The following is a 17,800-nucleotide window of genomic DNA, read 5'->3' on the forward strand; positions in this document are numbered from 1 at the left end:
GGGCCCCAGGACTGGCCAAGCTTGAAGAGAAGACCATTTTCAATGGTGGGCTTTCACTGGGAAAACCGTAGCATTTTGCAGAGTCATGCCTAAAATGAACCCTGGTTTGGGGGAAAAAACAATTAGAGCCTGTCGATCTGAGACCTAAATATTTTAGGGAAACACAGTGGTACCCCCACTGTAAAGGAGAGTTGTGTCTGGCGTTTCCACCTTAGGAAAGAGCAGCTTCGTGTTGCCCTGTTGCACAGCTGGCTGAGGCATGGTCCCCTTGTGTACCTGTTTTGTGGAAGCCAGATTCATAAGTCTTGCTGCTGGGGTTGTGTCTTCACAGACATAGGGCCTTCTGCTCTTCCTTCAAAGCTTGCTCCTCTCCACACCCCCGACCTGGCAGCCAGAACCCCAAATGCAGCTGCAGCCCTGCAGCCTTGCAGCCTGTGTGGCCTTTGCAGCAAGTGAGGACTGTGATAGTGCTTAAGAGAAACATCTAAATTGGATAAAAACCCAGAGGTGTTTTTTCCCCGAAGAACCAGATGGGCAGGCTTAGGAGTGAGGTGAGGATGGTGGTGGGAGGAATTGGTTTGACTAAAAACACTTGCTCAGGACTATTTGTGTTTCATCCAAAAGATGTCTCTCAGGGGAAGTTACCAGTCCCTTAAATACCACAACGGCAGCAGAACTGCAGGGCCCAGGGAACCTTGGGAAGGAGATGTTTTTTTCCCAGAAAAATAAGCGACAGAGTTAGGAAAGGTCACCATCCTGAAGCCCTCCCAAGTGCAGCCTTGCGGGCCTCACAGAGAGCGCCAAACCGTCCGGCCCTGCGCGCGACGAGGACGGACATAGCCACATCTCTGGAGTAGCAGCTGTGTCAGGGTGGCAAGGTTAGGCCCGCAGGCCCTCAGCTCGGGGGCGCAGCCGGGGCAAGTCCTCAGGAAGCAGCGAGGTGCTTGAAGGGGGTGCTGGAGGCAGCCCAAGCCCAGTCAGGATGGGTGGCCTGGGGCCCCGACTGGCGGGAACCTCGAGGTGCGTTAGTAGCTGAGATGCAGAGAGCCAACCTGCCCAGACCTAGACAACTCGGAAGTGGATTTTTCAGCCTCCTACACCGGTGTCGCGTCTGAGTGCGACAGATGAGCCAGGGGGCGTCGGTGGCAGCTTGGGGTCGGCAGTCTGGTTAGAAAGTAGGGCTGAGATTTGTCTCCAAGCACGGTTTTCTACTTGGATTGGATATTTGTGGAGGGGAATAAGGAGGCGCCCTACCTCCCTTATGCCCTGTGGGGCTTGGGCCTCCCAAGGGTGCAGGGCGTGTTTTGCAAGGACAGCCGCGGGCTGGAGATGGCGCGAGGGTCGGAGAGCGTGGCGCTGCCTCTGATCTAGGGCCGTGGTTTTCCGAGGTTCTCAGGGCTTGCGCCGCAGCCGGGCAGCCTGAGTCCCCACCCGGCAGCCTCCCGCTACCTCGCCTGCCTCTCTGAAACCCGAGCGCGAGGGGGCGTGGCGCAGGCGGCTGGGGCGCGGGGCCGCGTCGACATTGGCGGGGAACCGAGTGATGGATGGCGAGGGAGGGGCGCGCGGGGGGCGGGCGCGGGAAGGGGAGCGCGCCGGGCGCCAGCGGCCGAGGTGGACCGAGCCTCCCGGCTCGCTGCTCCCGCCGGCGGAGCGAGGCTGCCCTTTCTCCGCAGCGTGATTTATTTTCTTCTCCTTTTTTTCTGAACTCTTCTTCCAGGGAGAGGCTAGTGGTATCAGGCCGAGCTGGATGGATGGGTATGGGGAGAGGGGCAGGACGTTCAGCCCTGGGATTCTGGCCGACCCTCGCCTTCCTTCTCTGCAGCTTTCCCGCAGGTAAGGCACTGCCGGCCGGGCGCGCGGGGCCGGGTCCCTGGGCCGCGCACCAATGCGGGACCAGATTTGCGCGAGTGAGTCCGGGCTCAGGTTCTCTAGACGTCCTCCGGACCCCGCCTCCCATTTCCACGGGTCTTTGTTTCTCCTGCACCCCGTCGTGGGTGCGATGCCTGCCCTTGAGGAACCCAGAGAGGGGCACCCCGCCCGAGTTGCAGTGAGAAGGAACCGGGTGGGGAGGGCGCAGAGACCGGGGGTGCCTCACTCCCTTCCCTTTTTCCGAGAAAAGGGGTGCTGGTAACGTGCCTCCTAGGGGGTCGGGAAGAGAGGGAGAAGGGGAGGCACGCCCTCGGTGCTGGGGACACTCTTCAGCTCCTCGCCCAGCAGTTTGCAAACCTGCCGGGTGCCCAGGGGTGGAGCCAGGGGCGCCCCTGAGGTCCCAGCCAAGTTCCCGACAGCCCCCTCCCTGGAGACCTCGTCCCGTTTCCACGCATTTGGCCACGCGGGGACACCCACGGACCCGGCTCAAATGAGCTGGTGTTCCTGTTTGATAACTTTCTGCGTCGCCCCCTGTTTGTTTTTATTGTGTCAGAAAGGGAGAGAATTTCAGAATTAAAGCTGAAAAAGCCCATCTGTTTCCAATGAATCCCCCATAGTTTTTCACAATGTTTTTGGCAGATCGCTGCTTTCAAATTCCTCGGAGCCCGGACCTCTTGTTTTTGTTGGGGGAAGGGAGACCAACTCCACAGAGAAGCATTTGTTCCTTCCCAAACGCTCCAGTTTCTTTACTTTTTTTTCCCTTTCGGGGGGAGGGGGGAGGCACGCAACTTAAATCCCCGGCCTGTTTTCTTTATGATGTTTCATAAAACTTTATTTCATTTTTGCCATATGCTGCTCACAGCCAGAAAACGCCAGTTAAGCCCTTTATACCCATTTTTTTTTTCTTGCTAAAAATACAAATAAACACAATGTCACGGGCCAAATGGCCTCCCCGGCGCAAGGCGGGATCTCCTAGCCGTTTCCATTGTGTTTTCGGGGTTCAGAGGTGTCTTTCTGAAAAAAATGCAGCTTGTTTTGCGCCACAGCCGGGCGTGGAGCCGCAGCCCCCGCGCACCACTGAGCTTTGCAAGAAAGGACTTGAGTTTAGACTCGGATTGGGTTATTTTGATTTGCTTTTCAGCCAACTGGGTTTCAAGGAACTGGCAAAACTGGGCAGGTCTGGCTTGGCCTGGCTGCGAGTTGGGGCTCCCAGTGGGCGGATCACGCAGACAGTGAACAGTAGGGAGCGAGAGGTCAGTTTACCCCCTAGTCCCAGCCCTGCTTCTGGCCCCCAGCGCCAGCTCAGACTTGTGCATACGGCTTACTCTACCACTGCGCACCCCAGGAAGGTCCCAGAGAGCCGCAACCTGCTCTCCAGACCTGGGTTCCATTGAGAGGCCTGGCCAAGGACAAGATGTGGGGGGAGGGATCTTGGTATCCCCAAAAAGTACTGAGCTTGGAATATCAAAACCTCCACAGGGGATCGAACAGCAGGGTGCCCTCTCCCCACCCCCAGTGTATTTAAAAGGCAGTTTCTCCACCTACTTAAGAGTCTGGCAGAACAGGCCAATTTGGTTTCCTCCCAAGTATTCAAAATAAAAATAAAAATCACCCTATTTAAAAAGAAGTCAACGTTTTGGAAAAGCAGGAGTTTGCAATTTGTGTTCTTGGTTTGGGCTAGATAAAGATCCAGCCCATTGGAAGTTTTATCAGATGGGTTGATAAATGGCTTTTGTCCCTTGGCTGCCGTGGGGGATGTGATCTCAGCTCAAAGCTGAAATTGAGAAGGGGGGCTTAGAGGCCCTTAAAACAACACCTTCCTGCTCTTAAAGCTGCAGCACTTGTTAACTTTTGGGGCTAGGGAGGAAAGGAAGGCCTGGCAGAAGTTCCCAGAGGTAGCAGGCTGCACGGCCTGAGTGGTGGTGTTTTTGTTGTTTCTCGATTTATTTCTCCATCCTAAAAACTTTGATTTTAAAGTATCCCGGCATAGGCTGAGGAACACTGGTAGGTTATATAAGTCACAGCCCAAATTCCATCACTTTTGTTTCCAAGAAACCCATTTCTTTTTGGCGTCAAGGCTGGTAACTAAAACCTGGCCGATAGAACTGATAGCTGCTCTCCTGTCATGCCAGCTGGCTAACGTTTCTTCTCATTTGAGGGCTTGACGGCTGCGTTTAGTCAAAATTGCCCACCTTACTGAAAACTGAGCTTCCAGTATCCCAAAACTAAATAAACTGGGGGCTGCAAAACTTGTGTGCTCTAGAAACGTGGGTCAAAAGACAGTTTCATAAGTAAGGGATGAAATGGAAAATTTCCACAACAAAGAGAGACTGTCTCATTCTTTGACACATTGACCAGGAGAGGGGCCACTTAGGAATAAAGTTAGAAAACTTGCGGGTCTGGAGAGCAAGGTGGGAGTTCAAGAAATAAAGAAAGCCCCGGCAAGTGCAAGGCACCCAGACACACTGGGGGCCCCTGTGTGCCTTGGCCTCTCCTGTGAAGACAGGTGGAAACTGGCCGAGCAGCTGCGTGAAAGCCTCGGTTTGTTCTGTGCTAGTCAGCTTGAATGGCTGCCAGGAGTAAGCCTATAGGAGTGCAAATTAAATTGAACATAGTTATGTGAAGAAAGATGCCTTCACCTCGGCTACACTGAGAGCGTTTGTGCGTTTCCAGTGTTTGCATTTACTTAGTCGATGGAGATGGCCAACTTACTGTGTTCCTGACTCAGTGACAACCTTTGGAACCCTCTAACTAAGCCCCTCAGGCAGACCACAGCCTGGTGAAGAGAAAGGGCCCCTGCACTGTCAAGTGGGCTGGAAAGGTGTCTGTTCACATGATTCTTTAGGGACAGCACAGGCAGACAGTACCCACGTCTATCTAGGAAGGGAGGTCAGAAAGGATTCTTAAAAGAGCATTCCACAAATGGCATCCTACTCAAATCACAGTTAATAGATGGCTTTTTAAACTTTGAAGCTATTGCGACATTTTTGAAAAGATTTCCAAGATAAATCCATCCGGGTATATGTTTTGGACATGTCACCAGACTTCCTGTTCACTATGTATGGGTCCTGTACTTCAGCACAGTGGTTCTCAAAGTGTGGTCCCTGGACCAGCAGCATTTGCTTTCCTTGGGAACTGGTTAGAAATGCAAGTTCTAGGCCCACTCCAGAACTATAGAAGCAGTTACTCTGGAGCTGGGGCCCTGCGGCCCTGCAGTCTGTGTTCTAGAGCAGGCCCTCCAGGGAACTCTGATGCATGCTCAAGTTTGAGGATTGCTGTTCTAAGAACTGTTGCGCTCCAGCCTTTCTTTGTTCCTTCTTTCTTCCCCTTATACTTTTAAACTGCAGCTGTTTTAGAAATGTTAGTCCTCGGTGGGTAACTAAGGTTTCGGGAGACCAAGGCCCTCTGCAGTAGCCAGGCACATCTGTGTGGCTATAGAAACGAGACTATTTCTATCAGAGCTGCTATTCAAAAATGCATCAGCTGGGCGCGGTGGCTCACGCCTGTAACCCCAGCACTTTCATAGGCCAAGGTGGGTAGATTGCTTGAGGTCAGGAGTTAGAGACCAGCCTGACCAACATAGCGAGACCCCGTCTCTACTGAAAATACAAAAATTAGCTGGGTGTGGTGGCATGAGCCTGTAATCCCAGCTACTTGAGAGGCTGAGGCAGGATAATCGCCTGAACCCGGGAGGTAGAGGTTGCAGTGAGCTGAGATTGCGCCATTGCACTCCAGCCTGGGTGACAGAATGAAACTCTGTCTCAAAAACAAACAAACAAAAATGCATCAGCAGATCAGCCTGCTTACCACACTGTTGCTCTCCCAGTAGGACTTTGTGTCCCAAGGGGAGAGTGTCTTAGTTTGTTTGGGCTGCTGTAACAAAATACCATAAGTGGGTGGCTTGTACATGGCAGACATTTATTGCTCACAGTTCTGAAGGCGGAAAAGTCCAAGAGTGATAGGTGCTGGCAGATTCGATGTCTGACTTGTAGATGGTGCCTTATAACTCTGTCCTCACAGGGTAGGAGTGAGGATACTCTGTGGGATCCCTTTTATAAGAGCACTAATCCCATTCTTGCAAGCTCCACCCTCATGACCTAATCACTTCCCAAATCCCTCCTACTTCTCATACCATCACTTTGGGGTTAGGCTTTAAAAGGTGAATTTGGAGTTGATGTTCAGTGGCAAGAACCAGCCAGCTCGCAACCAATGTATGAAGGCATCTGCAGAACAGAGCATTGGCTTCTAGGGAGAGCACACACATAAAATTCTACAGATTGTCAGTCACTAGGCCCTGAGAGTGAATTGAGGAGAAAGGGAAAGGATCTCTGGTCTTGTGATCTGAAGAAGGGAAAGGTCTTCGCAAAGTTGGAGAAATTGCTAGTAGTCACTCCAGCGCTCAGAGGATGGGAGCTGGGGAGAGGTGATCTGTGGGCACAGATAAGGCCACTCTATGAGATGGGGAAGAGGAGGCCTTGGAAGATAAGAGGCTGAAGGTGGGGACCGGTTTACGTGTTGAGGGGAGTGTAGTTCCTGTTAGAGATTTTGTCTTTGGTGGAACGTGCAGGGCCTAGAACTGGGCAGAGAACCCCAACTTTAGGTGTTGGTTGAGTAGCAGTTAGGGGGGCCATGCTGTTTGCTGCTTGGCAAAAATTCAACTAGCCTTAAATTGAAGGTAGTCTTTCTTCGAAGGTAGCAAACTTATCCCAGTTTGCCTAGGACTTTCCTAGTTTTAAAACTAGAGGTTATATGTTCTGAGAACTATCCTCAGTCCCTGGCACACCAGGACAGTTAGATAAAACCCTAGTTTTATCCTCTCCTGTCCCCTGGACTCATGCCTACCCTGTGTCTGTTAGGGACTCCCCTGTCCAGATCTGTGAAGTCCTGCGTGTGAAGTGGGCTTCTCCATGTTGTCTAATCACCTGAGGCCGTGGGTCCTTCCTCCTCCTGGTCCTGCCTGTTCCCTCTGTCTTTGCTGCCATTGCAACAGTGGACAGGCTTAGGACCTGCCTGCCTCCCCCAACCCTCGCCATGGTGCCAAATGAATCACTCTGAAACTCCTGCCCAGGAGCTCATGGCCTCTCATGGCGTTCTTTGGAGCATCAGAAGGGAGGGCCTCTGACTCCTGGCCCCCCACTTTTCCCAAGCTCATTTCCAAGGCTTCAAATACGTCCTCAAGCCCTAGGTCACCTCTTTTCTCCCGCCTTGACTCCCCATATACCACCCCACCACACCTGGCTGCTCTAAGGCATTGCTCTGGGCACTGCCCAGTTTCACCACTCCAAGCTCAGTGCCATTTGCAGGGGTCCAGTGCAGACCCCCGATGCCGGGGGCACCTGTTACCTTGGTTGCTGACAACTGAGCTACCTCCTGGGCTTGGTGCCTCATGGGCCTTACGTTTTTGTCCTCTTGTAAAGCACCAGTTCTGTTTATAAAAGCAGGAACCTCATTTCTGTTTCTATATGCCCTTCTTTTCTCCACCCACCCCAAGCACACCCACATAGTCCTGGGAACTACAGGGCCCTTGGGTTTTTGTGTGCGTTTCTGTTTGTTTTGGGTTTTGCTCAATGGGCAAAGACCACAGGATTTTTTTTTTCCTTTTTCCAGATACTCAAGTTTTTTTCCAAAATAATTTTTTCTGGTTATAAAAACAGTACTCATTTTTAACTCTGAAGGCTGAAAGGGATAAGTAATAAAATAAAAATAACCCAAAATCCAACCTCCCACAGACAACTGTCACTAATGAACATTTCACAAACATCTTTCAAGATAGAATACCTTTATATTCTTCTCTACAAAGTAGGATCATTTGAAGGAGAGTAATAATGTTTAAAGCTCTTTTGATTGAGTGGTCGCAGTGTAGCAAGTGTTCTGCTAAATGCCTTAAGGACATTCCCATGAGGATCATCATTCCCATTTCACTGATGAGAAAACATAGGGTCGGAGAGGTTCTCCCCACATTGCACACACAGCTAGTTGCATAGCAGAGCCAGAAGTAGAACCCAGACTCCTGCCCTTTTCCCATGCACAGATTTTGGATAAATGGGTCATTAAATTTGCCATGTAGTGCCAGGCTCGGTGGCTCACGCCAAGGAGGGTGGATCACTTGAGGTCAGGAGTTTAAGACCAGCCTGGCCAACCTGTCTCTACCAAAAATACGAAAAACTGGGTGGTGGAGGCTGTGGTGGTGGGGGCCGGTACTGGACCCGGCAGGATGAGCGAGGTGGAGGCGACAGCCGTCCCCGCGGCGATCATGCCCGGGGTGGTAGCAGTGGTGGTAGCGGTGGTGGTACCAGTGCCCGCAGGGGAGTCGCAGAAAGCAGGCGGTGGGGTGGACAGCGGCGGTGGGGGCGGAGCCGCCTCGTCCCGCTGCAGGGACCCCCTTGGCGCCTGGCCCCCGCGCCCGCCACCCACCCTGCCCCCCAGCCCCCTGCGCCCGGAGTCAGGCGGACAAGCAGGTGCTGGCAACCCGAGTCCTGGGCACTGTCAAATGGTTCGACGTCCGGAATGGTTACGGATTCATCAACAGGAATGACACCAAGGAAGATGTCTTTGTTCACCAGACAGCTATTAAAAGAACCCCGGGAAGTTTCTGCGCAGCGTTGGAGATAGGCAGACTGTGGAATTTGATGTCGTGGAAGGAGAGAAGGGCACAGAAGCCGCTAATGTAACTGGGCCTGGGGAGGTGCCCGTGAAGGGCAGTCATTATGCCCCCAGCCGACATAGGTTCCGCCGATTCGTCCCCCGGCCTCCCTCAGTTGCCCCACCACACATGGTGGCAGAGATCCCTTCATGGGGGACAAAACCTAGCAGCGCAGGGGAGCGGGCTGAAGACTCTGGGCAGCGGCCCAGACGACGGCGCCCCCCACCCTTCCACCGACGGCGGTTTGAGCGAGGCCCTCGGCCCCCCAACCAGCAGCAGCCTACAGAGGGCACTGACGGGGTAGAACCCAAAGAACCCCATTGGAGGGGCACCAACAGCAGGGAGATGAGCGGCTCCCCCGACCCCAATTCCGGCCCAGGTACCGAAGGCCTTTCCCCCCCAGGCCGCCCCGCAGCCTACCACGGAAGGTGGGGAAGGTGAGACCAAGCCCAGCCAAGGGCCTGCTGATGGTTCCCGCCCTGAGCCCCAGGGCCCAGGAAACCGCCCCTACTTCCAGCGGAGACGGCAGCGGGCCCTCGCCCTGGGCAGCCCCTGAGACCTCAGCCCCTATCAACAGTGGGGACCCCACCACCACCATCCTGGAGTGGTTCCAACTCAAAGGACACCCAGAGCTGCCATCTGGTATCTGCCAGTTTTTCCGACTGACTTGTACCATACCCAGTACCCTGCTCCCCCTTTCCCACAATTCATGGTATCAAAACACCATCTTTTCACCTTTTTCTTGAGACTCAGGAGAGTCAAAGCAACAGCCTTTTGCTGTTTTTTCCTTCCCTTATCAAGGGTTGAAGGAAGGGAGCCATCCTTACTGTTCAGAGACACCCACCCCCTCCCCTAACTCAGGCTGAGAAGGAACCAGCCAGCTCTTAACCCCCTCCTGTTTTTCTTCCCTCCCTCCCCAAGTTTATTTTTGTTTTCTCCTGGCCCCCAACCTCTGAAGCCATTTTCTGATCTGTCATGTGCCACCTGAGCCTCCAGTAAAAACAAAAACAGGCTTTCCTGTGGCCTTGGAAAAAAAAATACAAAAAATTAGCTGGGCATTGTGGCGTGTGCCTGTAATCCCTGCTACTCAGGAGGCTGAGGCAGAAGAATTGTTTGAACCCGGGAGGCAGAGGTTGCAGTGAGTTGAGATCACACCACTGCACTCCAGCCTGGGCAACAGAGCAAGACTCCATCTTAAAAACAAAAAACAAAACTGACCGTGTAGTATATTGGACTCTGTACTGTGTGGTAAAGAAGACTTGGGATGGGGGAGAAGAAATCGACTTCGGGGCTATGATGAGGATATGCATTTTCCAAGGATCTAGGATTTTTGCCTCCTCCCAAAGGCCCTCTGCCTCTTGCTCACCATGGCATAGCATTCTAAAGAGGACGATACCACCCAGTCACAGGAAGACAAGTTGGCAGACTTGTCATTGTGCACATTTTCCCAAGTCAGATGTATGTCTGTTGGGTTTTGCCTATTTATTCATTTCGTGCACCATTTCACTCCAGCCAGCAAAATACCCAGACACCGATTAGCGATGCCTCTGCACCGAGGTCCCTGCAGAAGGAAGCCCATTGTTGCTCCCTGTGCTAAGAAATGCCACATGAACACAGACCCACACATGTGTGTGCACAGGCTGGGCAGGAGCCCAGCTGGCGTGCATTTGCATTTCCCCCGCACACAGAAGGTGAAGGAGGAAGGCCTGCCTGCCGGCAGCATTGAAGGAGAAAAACCACTTCAAAGGCATTTAGACCCGCAGGCTAAGCGGAGGAGCCCAGGGTCACTAGAGGCAGCGCCAGCCCTAGACTCAGGAAAAGGAGTTATGCCTCAAAGCTGGAGGACCAAAGTGCTCACCTGCAAGCATTATTTACATCTGGAAAGTTATGTCCGCCTATAATCACCTACCTTGTGGAACTCGGAGTAGCTTATCTAACTCTGCCCTGAGACAGGATGGTGCTGGCATGGAATCCTGTGTCCAGCTCTTGCCAGCCTAGGGCCCCTCTTGCCTAGAGAAGCTATCAGCCCCCCACTCAAGCTGTTTGTGGCCTTGGGCCAGAGGGTGAACACCACACTCTCACACCATCCTACTTGCCCATGGTCTGCCTCCACGTGGCCCCAAGAGGAACTGAGGGATGGGAGGGCAGTTTGGAAAGCTGAGGTGTACCCTTTCCCTTGGCACACAGTGTGGTTTCGTGCAGCCACTTGGTATGAGTGAGGCTGGGGCAGAGCAGCCCTGGCTGGATGTGACACAGGCAGTACCTCCTGCCTGAGCTCCGTGAGTGGCATTCGGCTACTTTTGCCGTTGCTCATGTGGCTGTGAGTTACCCCTCCACGACCCCAGCACCCGAACTGACCACACCCCCCCCGCCACCTCCACAGTTAACTAAGGTTCTCTGAGAAGCTCCCTCTTTCTCCTGTGGCTGGTTTCTAGAGCAAACCTCCTAGAAAATTTCCAGTGGATTCAAAGGGTGGAGCCACATTGGAGTCACAGGTTCCCTGGGACATTCTTGAGCTAGACTCAGGGAGGAATGCCTTTTAGAAAAGGTGACACATTCTGGCTGCTTGTAGGTTAAAGGTAGGGTCTACTGCACCTGGTGAAAAATCCAGCGCTCACCTGGGTGTGTTCCTTTCGGTATCTGATGCCAAACACCCGGATGTTTACACCAGGATGACAGAGTGAAATTCCTGCAGGAGTGACACAAACAGGCAGCCTCAGACATCTCAACTCAAGGAGACTCCTGAATACTGCTCTGGCCAGAGTTTGCCACATATGGGTGGTAAGTCCGTCTGTTACTGTTCCCTGTGAGATCCAGCACTGAGGCACAAAGGACAGGAGAGGGTGGAGAGGGGTGGCAGCTTGAGTCTCAGTGGGTGTGAACTGGCCGGCCCCCTGGCTCAGTGCTCCCTCCTCCGCCTCCTTTGAACGGGGGACGTGGCATGTTGCTAAGAAGGGCATCTCAGCATCTGCTGCTCAGGTGAGGTGGACAGTGAAGAAGGGGACATGGGAGGTCTGAGGCTTCAAGGCTAGTGTCTCCACAGGCACTGGCAGTGATTTCTCTCTTAAACTGCTCTCCCTCCCTTCCTTCTGCCTGCCTCCATCCTAATGGAAGCCATCGCCTCTTTAGTTACACTGCTTCCTAAAATAGTGTTCTGATCATGCCCTGGGTGCTCACTGAAAATGCTTCAGGGGCTCCCTGCCATCTATTGGAAAAAGGTAGAAATCCTTAGGCTGGCGTGCCAGGGTCCAATCAGAAAAGCAAAACCCACCCGGGATGTTTCCGCAGAGGGAACTTCATGTAGGACATTGTTATGGGCATGGGAAGACTGAAAGGGCAAAGAGAAGCCACTAAAACAGAGAGTGGCAGAAGCTGTTTCAACCCCTGCAGCCAGAGGGACAGAAGGAAGGCAAGCTTGGAGGAGGGCCCGGGACTCTGATGGGGAAGAAGGGCCATTGCTGGGCAGTGGTGGGAGAAACAGCCTTGGGGATGGCAGGTAAACCTGTCTCCTGCCTCCCATCTTCCCTTCTCTATCTAGTGTCTCCTCATGGGGAAATTTAACAGGGAACCCAGCGATGAAAGAGATGGGGTTTGCAGAATCCCTGCACCACAGAGCAAAGTGGTTTGAGGCTGAGTGACATTTGCTTCCTAATGGGAACAGGTGGCACTCTAGGTTTCTGTGTCTGACCCCAAACTCCTGACTACACTCTGACCAGCCAGCATGTCACCTCCTGCCAAGCTCAGTTGTTCTGGAGGACCCTGTCGTCGGATCTTTGCCCTGCATCACCTGTCAAATTCAGAACCTCGTTGAAACGCTACTTGCCTGATACCCTCTCATACTTCCATTCTTAAACCTTTGTTGCTGTTACGTGTTCAGATGAAACATGTTTGCTTTGTGTTCTATAAGTTTATGTGATTAACCCTACCTGAGCACAGAGATTAACTGGGGTTTGTTCCAGAAACAGCATTAATCACAGTGCCCGGCACATACAAGGGTCCAGAACTTGGAGCAAGTAATTGAACTCAGGCAGTTCCCACGCAGGCCACAGAGTTAGACGAAAACAGCTTGACCCTGGGGCTTGCACTCAAAATGAGCCTTACCCCTTTAAGAGAGGGCAGGTCTTTTCCCTCTCCGGCTCACCCCACCCCTCCTACACAGTAACTGAAACCTGATCTAATCCCTTTGCACGCGGGTAATTTATTGGTCTATTGAGCTTTTCTTGGTGGCAGATTGCATTGTCTTTATTCCTGGGTTCAGGCTCTGCAGCAGCTCACTGCATTCCTAGGACTCCTTTCTCAGGGTCGATCCTTCACACCCCCTTGTGCACTGCAAAATAAGTCTTATTGGGCTTCTTTGTTATGCAAACAGGGCAGTAATAATCAGGCTATTATTCTGAAAGATTGGGCTTGATTAACAGTTCAAAGGAGGTCTCTGAAAGCAGCTAGAGCCTCATTGGTGCATAAATATTTTCATCCTGCCTGCGTTGGTGCAGCTGGTGCTCCAAGCCCCCTGCCCTATCTTTCTGATTCTCAGAGGTGCTAGGTTGTTATTGAACGGAAAAGAACTAAGTCAGACGTGCTGTGTGGCTGTGATTTTTCTTTCTCTCTACCTTATCTCAGTCCATGAGGAAGGCGGTCTGGAGCCCGCCTCCCAAAAAGAGTGAAATGTCACCTACATACGTTTATGTGGGTTGTGGGGCAAGTGCATCTCCCAGGCACAGGGTCCTGGGTGGGAGGTTTAAAAAGGCATCAAATCTCTGATAGGGGGCCAGGAATGGTGGCTCACGCCAGTAATCCCAGCACTCTGGGAGGCCAAGGCAGGTGGATCACCTGAGCTCAGGAGTTGAAGACCAAGTCTGGGCAACATGGAAACCCCATCTCTATTAAAGTATAAAAATTAGCTGGGCGTGGTGGTGGACGCCTGTAATCCCAGCTACTCGAGAGGCTGAGGCAGGAGAATTGCTTGAACCTGGGAGGTGGAGGTTGCAGTGAGCCAAGATTGCACCACTACACACCAGCTTGGGTGACAGAGCAACTCTATGTCAAAAAATAAGTAAATCTCCTGATAGACTTTGGGTATGAAGTATGGACGCCAGGACAAAGAAGGGGGTCCCCAGCCCTCAGGAGATTGACTTGCAAGTGGGGAAGAGGCCGCTTAGCAGCCACCGCCTAGAGGAACCTGAGCTGTGCACGGGCAGATGGGTGACACTGACAGTCCAGTGACAGCCAAAGAGAGGAGCAGCTGGAGGGACCAAGAAAGTGGCGCAGGGAAGCTGAGGGGCCATCCTCGACAATCACAAAGCCACCCTACTTCACCCTTTCCTATGTGACTCTAGACAAGGGCCAGGGGAAGTCCCTGAGATGCCGCAGTATGCATCCACAGCCGGAGCTGTCCAGGGCAGGAGGGGCCAGCCCTGCCCTGGCAGGAGTGCTTCAGGGAGATTTCCTGCTGCGTAAACCAGTGACCTCTGGCATCCGCAGGCTCCCAGGTTCTAAAATTCCATGGCGTGCCTTGAAAAGTAACCATTGTTTTTGGTCACAAAGTGATTGTTAGGGCTCTTTGATAAATTTGATTGCACAGAGAAGCCGTGAGCTCTGGCCTGGATTGCTCGAGTCAGGAGCAAATGGGTCAGATGGTTGCCGGGGTCCCGACCTGAGCACCAAGGGCCCACCCCACCCCCATCGAGTCTGAGAGCCTCTCTGTCTTCTAGGCATTGCCTGGGCATCACCCCTTGAGCCGAGTCCCTCACCCCATGGGGCTCTGGGACAAATTTAGGGACTTTCTGTTCTTGGATCTGGAGAGGGCCAGACCACTGTCTTTGTAGGCTTCTGGATTCTCCTGTTTGCCCCACCATAGCTAATCCTGAAAGTTCAAGACCTCAAGAGTCCTGGGTCAAAACAAAACATGCAGTGCACATAATACCACATAATATGCTTGTAAGGGGCATAAAGCTCTGTGTCTGTGTCTCTGAGGTCGAACCCCAGGTTGCAAAGCTTAACAAGGGGCCGGGGGGTGACCCCTGCCCAAGGACACACTCAGTGGCTGGGGTAGAAATGGAAGCTCAGGAAACTTCTTAGGTTTTTCAGTCCCCTGGTTGTGTATGTGTTGGCTGTCCTGGATCCATCAAGAGGCGGCTCCAGCGCTAGAAGGGGCCACTTTCTGGACTGCAGTCCTGGGCAGGTGTGCTCAGCTCACCCTCTGCGGGGCAGCTGGCTCTGTGTTCAGCATGGCTTGCTCTGAAAAGCAGGTTTCCTCTTCCACTTGCAGGAGTTGCTGTAAGATCTATTTTTCAGCTCTCAAACTTTCCTTCCTTCTTTCCATGGACATTTGCATCAGAAAAGTCTAAGGTTTATTGCCTGGAATTGGGGTCTTTTACTTTTTATAAAGATACAGCACATAAAAATCAGCCCCTCTGAGATCTCTTTGGCAGGTGATACCAAGCTATTGCTTTTCATGCCGGACCAGGTTTCATTCAGGTCCCTGACCTCTGGTGGGGGGCTGCAGTTGGTGATTTAGTGCATTGGAGGCAAGGTGATTGGATGACCATGGAGGTCAGGGCCCCTCACTCCAGTCACTGCCTGTGAGGACTGCCCAGCCCCTCGCATGGGAAATGAGGCCCCACACACACATTTTTGGGACCCATGGTTCCCAGAGAGCTGCCTTTCCACATGGAGAGATGGCACAGGGGAACAGGCACCCTTTATTCTGTCCCAGCTAGTCACTGTCAGTGACCTTTTCCAAGTCATTCCCTTGAGCTTTGGAAGAGAGGAAGCCTCTTAAACTCTTAGGAAGATCTGCAGAGCTGGATCCAAGTTCCCTGAGAGTTTGGGGCACCTGGGAAACCCAAGAAGTCGGGATGGATCAGTTGGCAGCAGCCTCTGCTCCTGGTGGGCTCCGCACAGGCCTTTGTGCAGGGAGGGCCCAGAATTGATGAGGCGTCTGGTTACCGCCCTGAGACCAGATGGGTCTGTGGCTGCATAGGAGACCCACATCATGCTTTTGGGCCTTGGGGGAGCTGGGTCAGTCTCAGCTGGTGTCCTGAGGAGGGACTTGTGACATAGGCATTTTGAAAAGCATAGAAACAGCTCCAAGCCTGCCCATCTTAGCTCCAGCCCTTCCACTTGTGTGACCCAGGCCTGCTCCCGCCCGAAGCCTCCATGTTTGCATCTGCAAAATGAAGATAAAAATTCCTACCCTCTAATCAGGGCAGTAGCGAGGATCCAACAGGAAAGCAATGTGTCACCTGCACAGGCCCCGGGAGCGCAGGGTATTTTATTATCATGATCATGTTTTGTTTTCTGAGGTGAGGCTCAGCCCATGTACCTACCCCACCTCCCCTATGCAGTCCTAGGTGCACAGCCTCTTCCCCAGTGAGGCCCCCAAGGGCAGAACTCTTGACTTTGTTCATCTTTTGTGGCCCTGCAGCACCTATGTGTTGCCTGGTAGGGAGTGTGTGGAAATCCGAGAGGCGTGAAGGAGGAGAACGCAGCTTGGGGGCTGAGGGCTGTGGTTTGCACCTTGCCCCCTTCAGGGTACCTGGGGGTGGGGTTGCGGGGGAGCTATTTAATGCGTCTAGGCCTCAGTTTCCCTGTCTGTTGAATAAGGATAATAAGTTAGTCCTGGGTCTGTCTGAAGGGCTAAAGGAGACATATGTACAATGTCTAGCACCCAGTAAATGCTCGATACACAATAGCTGTTAAGCTCAGCCTCTCCCATAAATTGTGATTAAACAAAGTTAACACAAAACTGGCTGTCACAGAGCTTCCTTCCCAAGTCTCCCGGCTTTGCTCACATTAGTGCCTGCAGTCCCTTTAACACTCCTGTGGTGAGGTGCCCATGCATCTCTGTAGCTCAGAACGGTCAGGGAATTTGCCCACAGTCACACAGCTCTGGAGTGGTGGAGCTGGAGTTTATCTCGATGCTCTGCCCACCACAGTAAGGTCCACCACTGCGGTGAGACCCTCCCACTGGGCACCGCCCCGTGAGAACATCTCACCTGTTGCCTGGAAACACTGAATTCTCCCCAGTTCTCTCTGGGTGGGGAAATTGCGGGTATCCTTATTTTTCTTTCTCATATAGAATCCAAGGTCTCTTCGTTTACTCATTAACAAGGACAAAGGCAAACTTGTTGAAATTGTGCTTCCGAACCCAGTTTCTGACTCTGCATCTTTTCCCAGAAAATGTCTCAGCAGAAGAGGCATGTTAGGATGCTGTGAAAACTTGGGGAAGGAAGGGGTTGTGACAGGAAACCACGTGCTCTCTGTCAGGAGCAGGGACATGGAGACTGGACCACACAGGCTGTGGGGTACAGAAGTCTCCCAGCAGAGGTATGAGAGCTCGATGTACCACCCCCTCGTCCCTCCCTCTGAAGAGCCAAGGGAATCATCCCAGGCCTGAGCAATCCCTGGGCGAAAACACGTCCTTGTCGGGAAATGGGAAAATGGGGTAGGTGAAGTTAAGTCAATCTGGTCCTTTGGTCTCTGGCCAAACAAATGTCTCCACTGATACTGGCAGCTTCCGCAGAGGTGGCTTGGGAGGGTGCAGGAAGGAGAGGAGGGAGGCGGCCAAGTTTCCCTCTATGACTTCTCTTCAGCTTGGCCACCATAAGAAAATACCCCAGCCTAGGAGGCTTAAACAACGGGCATTTATTTTCTCAGCGTTCTGGAGGTGGGAAGTCCTAGATGCGGTACCAGCATAGTCCAGTTCTGGAGAGAGGACCCTCCTCCTGGCTCTCAGACTGTGGATTTCTCATTATATCCTCACATGGCAGGAGGTGGGAGGGGGCAGGGAGCGAGAATGCTTAGTGTTCTTCCAAGTGTCTTTATTTTAAGGGTACCAACCCTGTCATGGGGGCTCCACTCTCATGACCTCATCTAAACCTAATTACCTCCCAAATGTCATCCCATAAGGGGTTAGGACTTCAACCTACACATTTAGGGGGACAAAGTTCAGTCTATAGCGCTCTCCCTGGGGGTGAGTGAGGCAGTGGGGTAAAGCCACCTGGTGCCCATGGGAAGCGAGGCCCCCTCGACAGTCATGACCGTTGACTGATCCTGGGCAGTCAGTGGATTGAAGGAGCTGCCAGGAGTTGGGGGACCTGGATCCAGGTGGAATCCACTGTGCCTTGAGAGTGAGTGCCAGCATGGCCTACCCTGGGGAAGGAGGGAAGAGGAGAGATGCCACGTCTGCTGAAGCTTCAGGGAGGGGAGGCTCCCTCCAGTGCCCTTCCCGTCCCAGAAGCCCATGACTTCTAACCTCTGACCTCCCATGGCTGCAAGCATTGTCCC

General features: G+C 52.8%; 1 protein-coding gene and 1 pseudogene across 2 annotated transcripts in view; both read left to right on the top strand.

The window, feature by feature from the left end:
- The window catches only part of RGMA (repulsive guidance molecule BMP co-receptor a), a 44,803-nt gene that overhangs the window by 14,590 nt on the left and 12,413 nt on the right, over positions 1-17,800 (top strand). For both annotated transcript variants that reach the window (XM_007990500.3, XM_007990501.3), the window contains exon 2: positions 1,718-1,833. In XM_007990500.3, the coding sequence (XP_007988691.2) occupies positions 1,718-1,833 (116 nt within the window). The remainder of the gene's footprint in view (positions 1-1,717; positions 1,834-17,800) is intronic.
- LOC103231225 (Y-box-binding protein 2-like) lies at positions 7,584-9,726 on the top strand (annotated as a pseudogene).

Source organism: Chlorocebus sabaeus, chromosome 29 (genome assembly GCF_047675955.1).
Source record: "Chlorocebus sabaeus isolate Y175 chromosome 29, mChlSab1.0.hap1, whole genome shotgun sequence".
In the NCBI taxonomy this organism is placed as follows: Eukaryota; Metazoa; Chordata; class Mammalia; order Primates; family Cercopithecidae; genus Chlorocebus; species Chlorocebus sabaeus.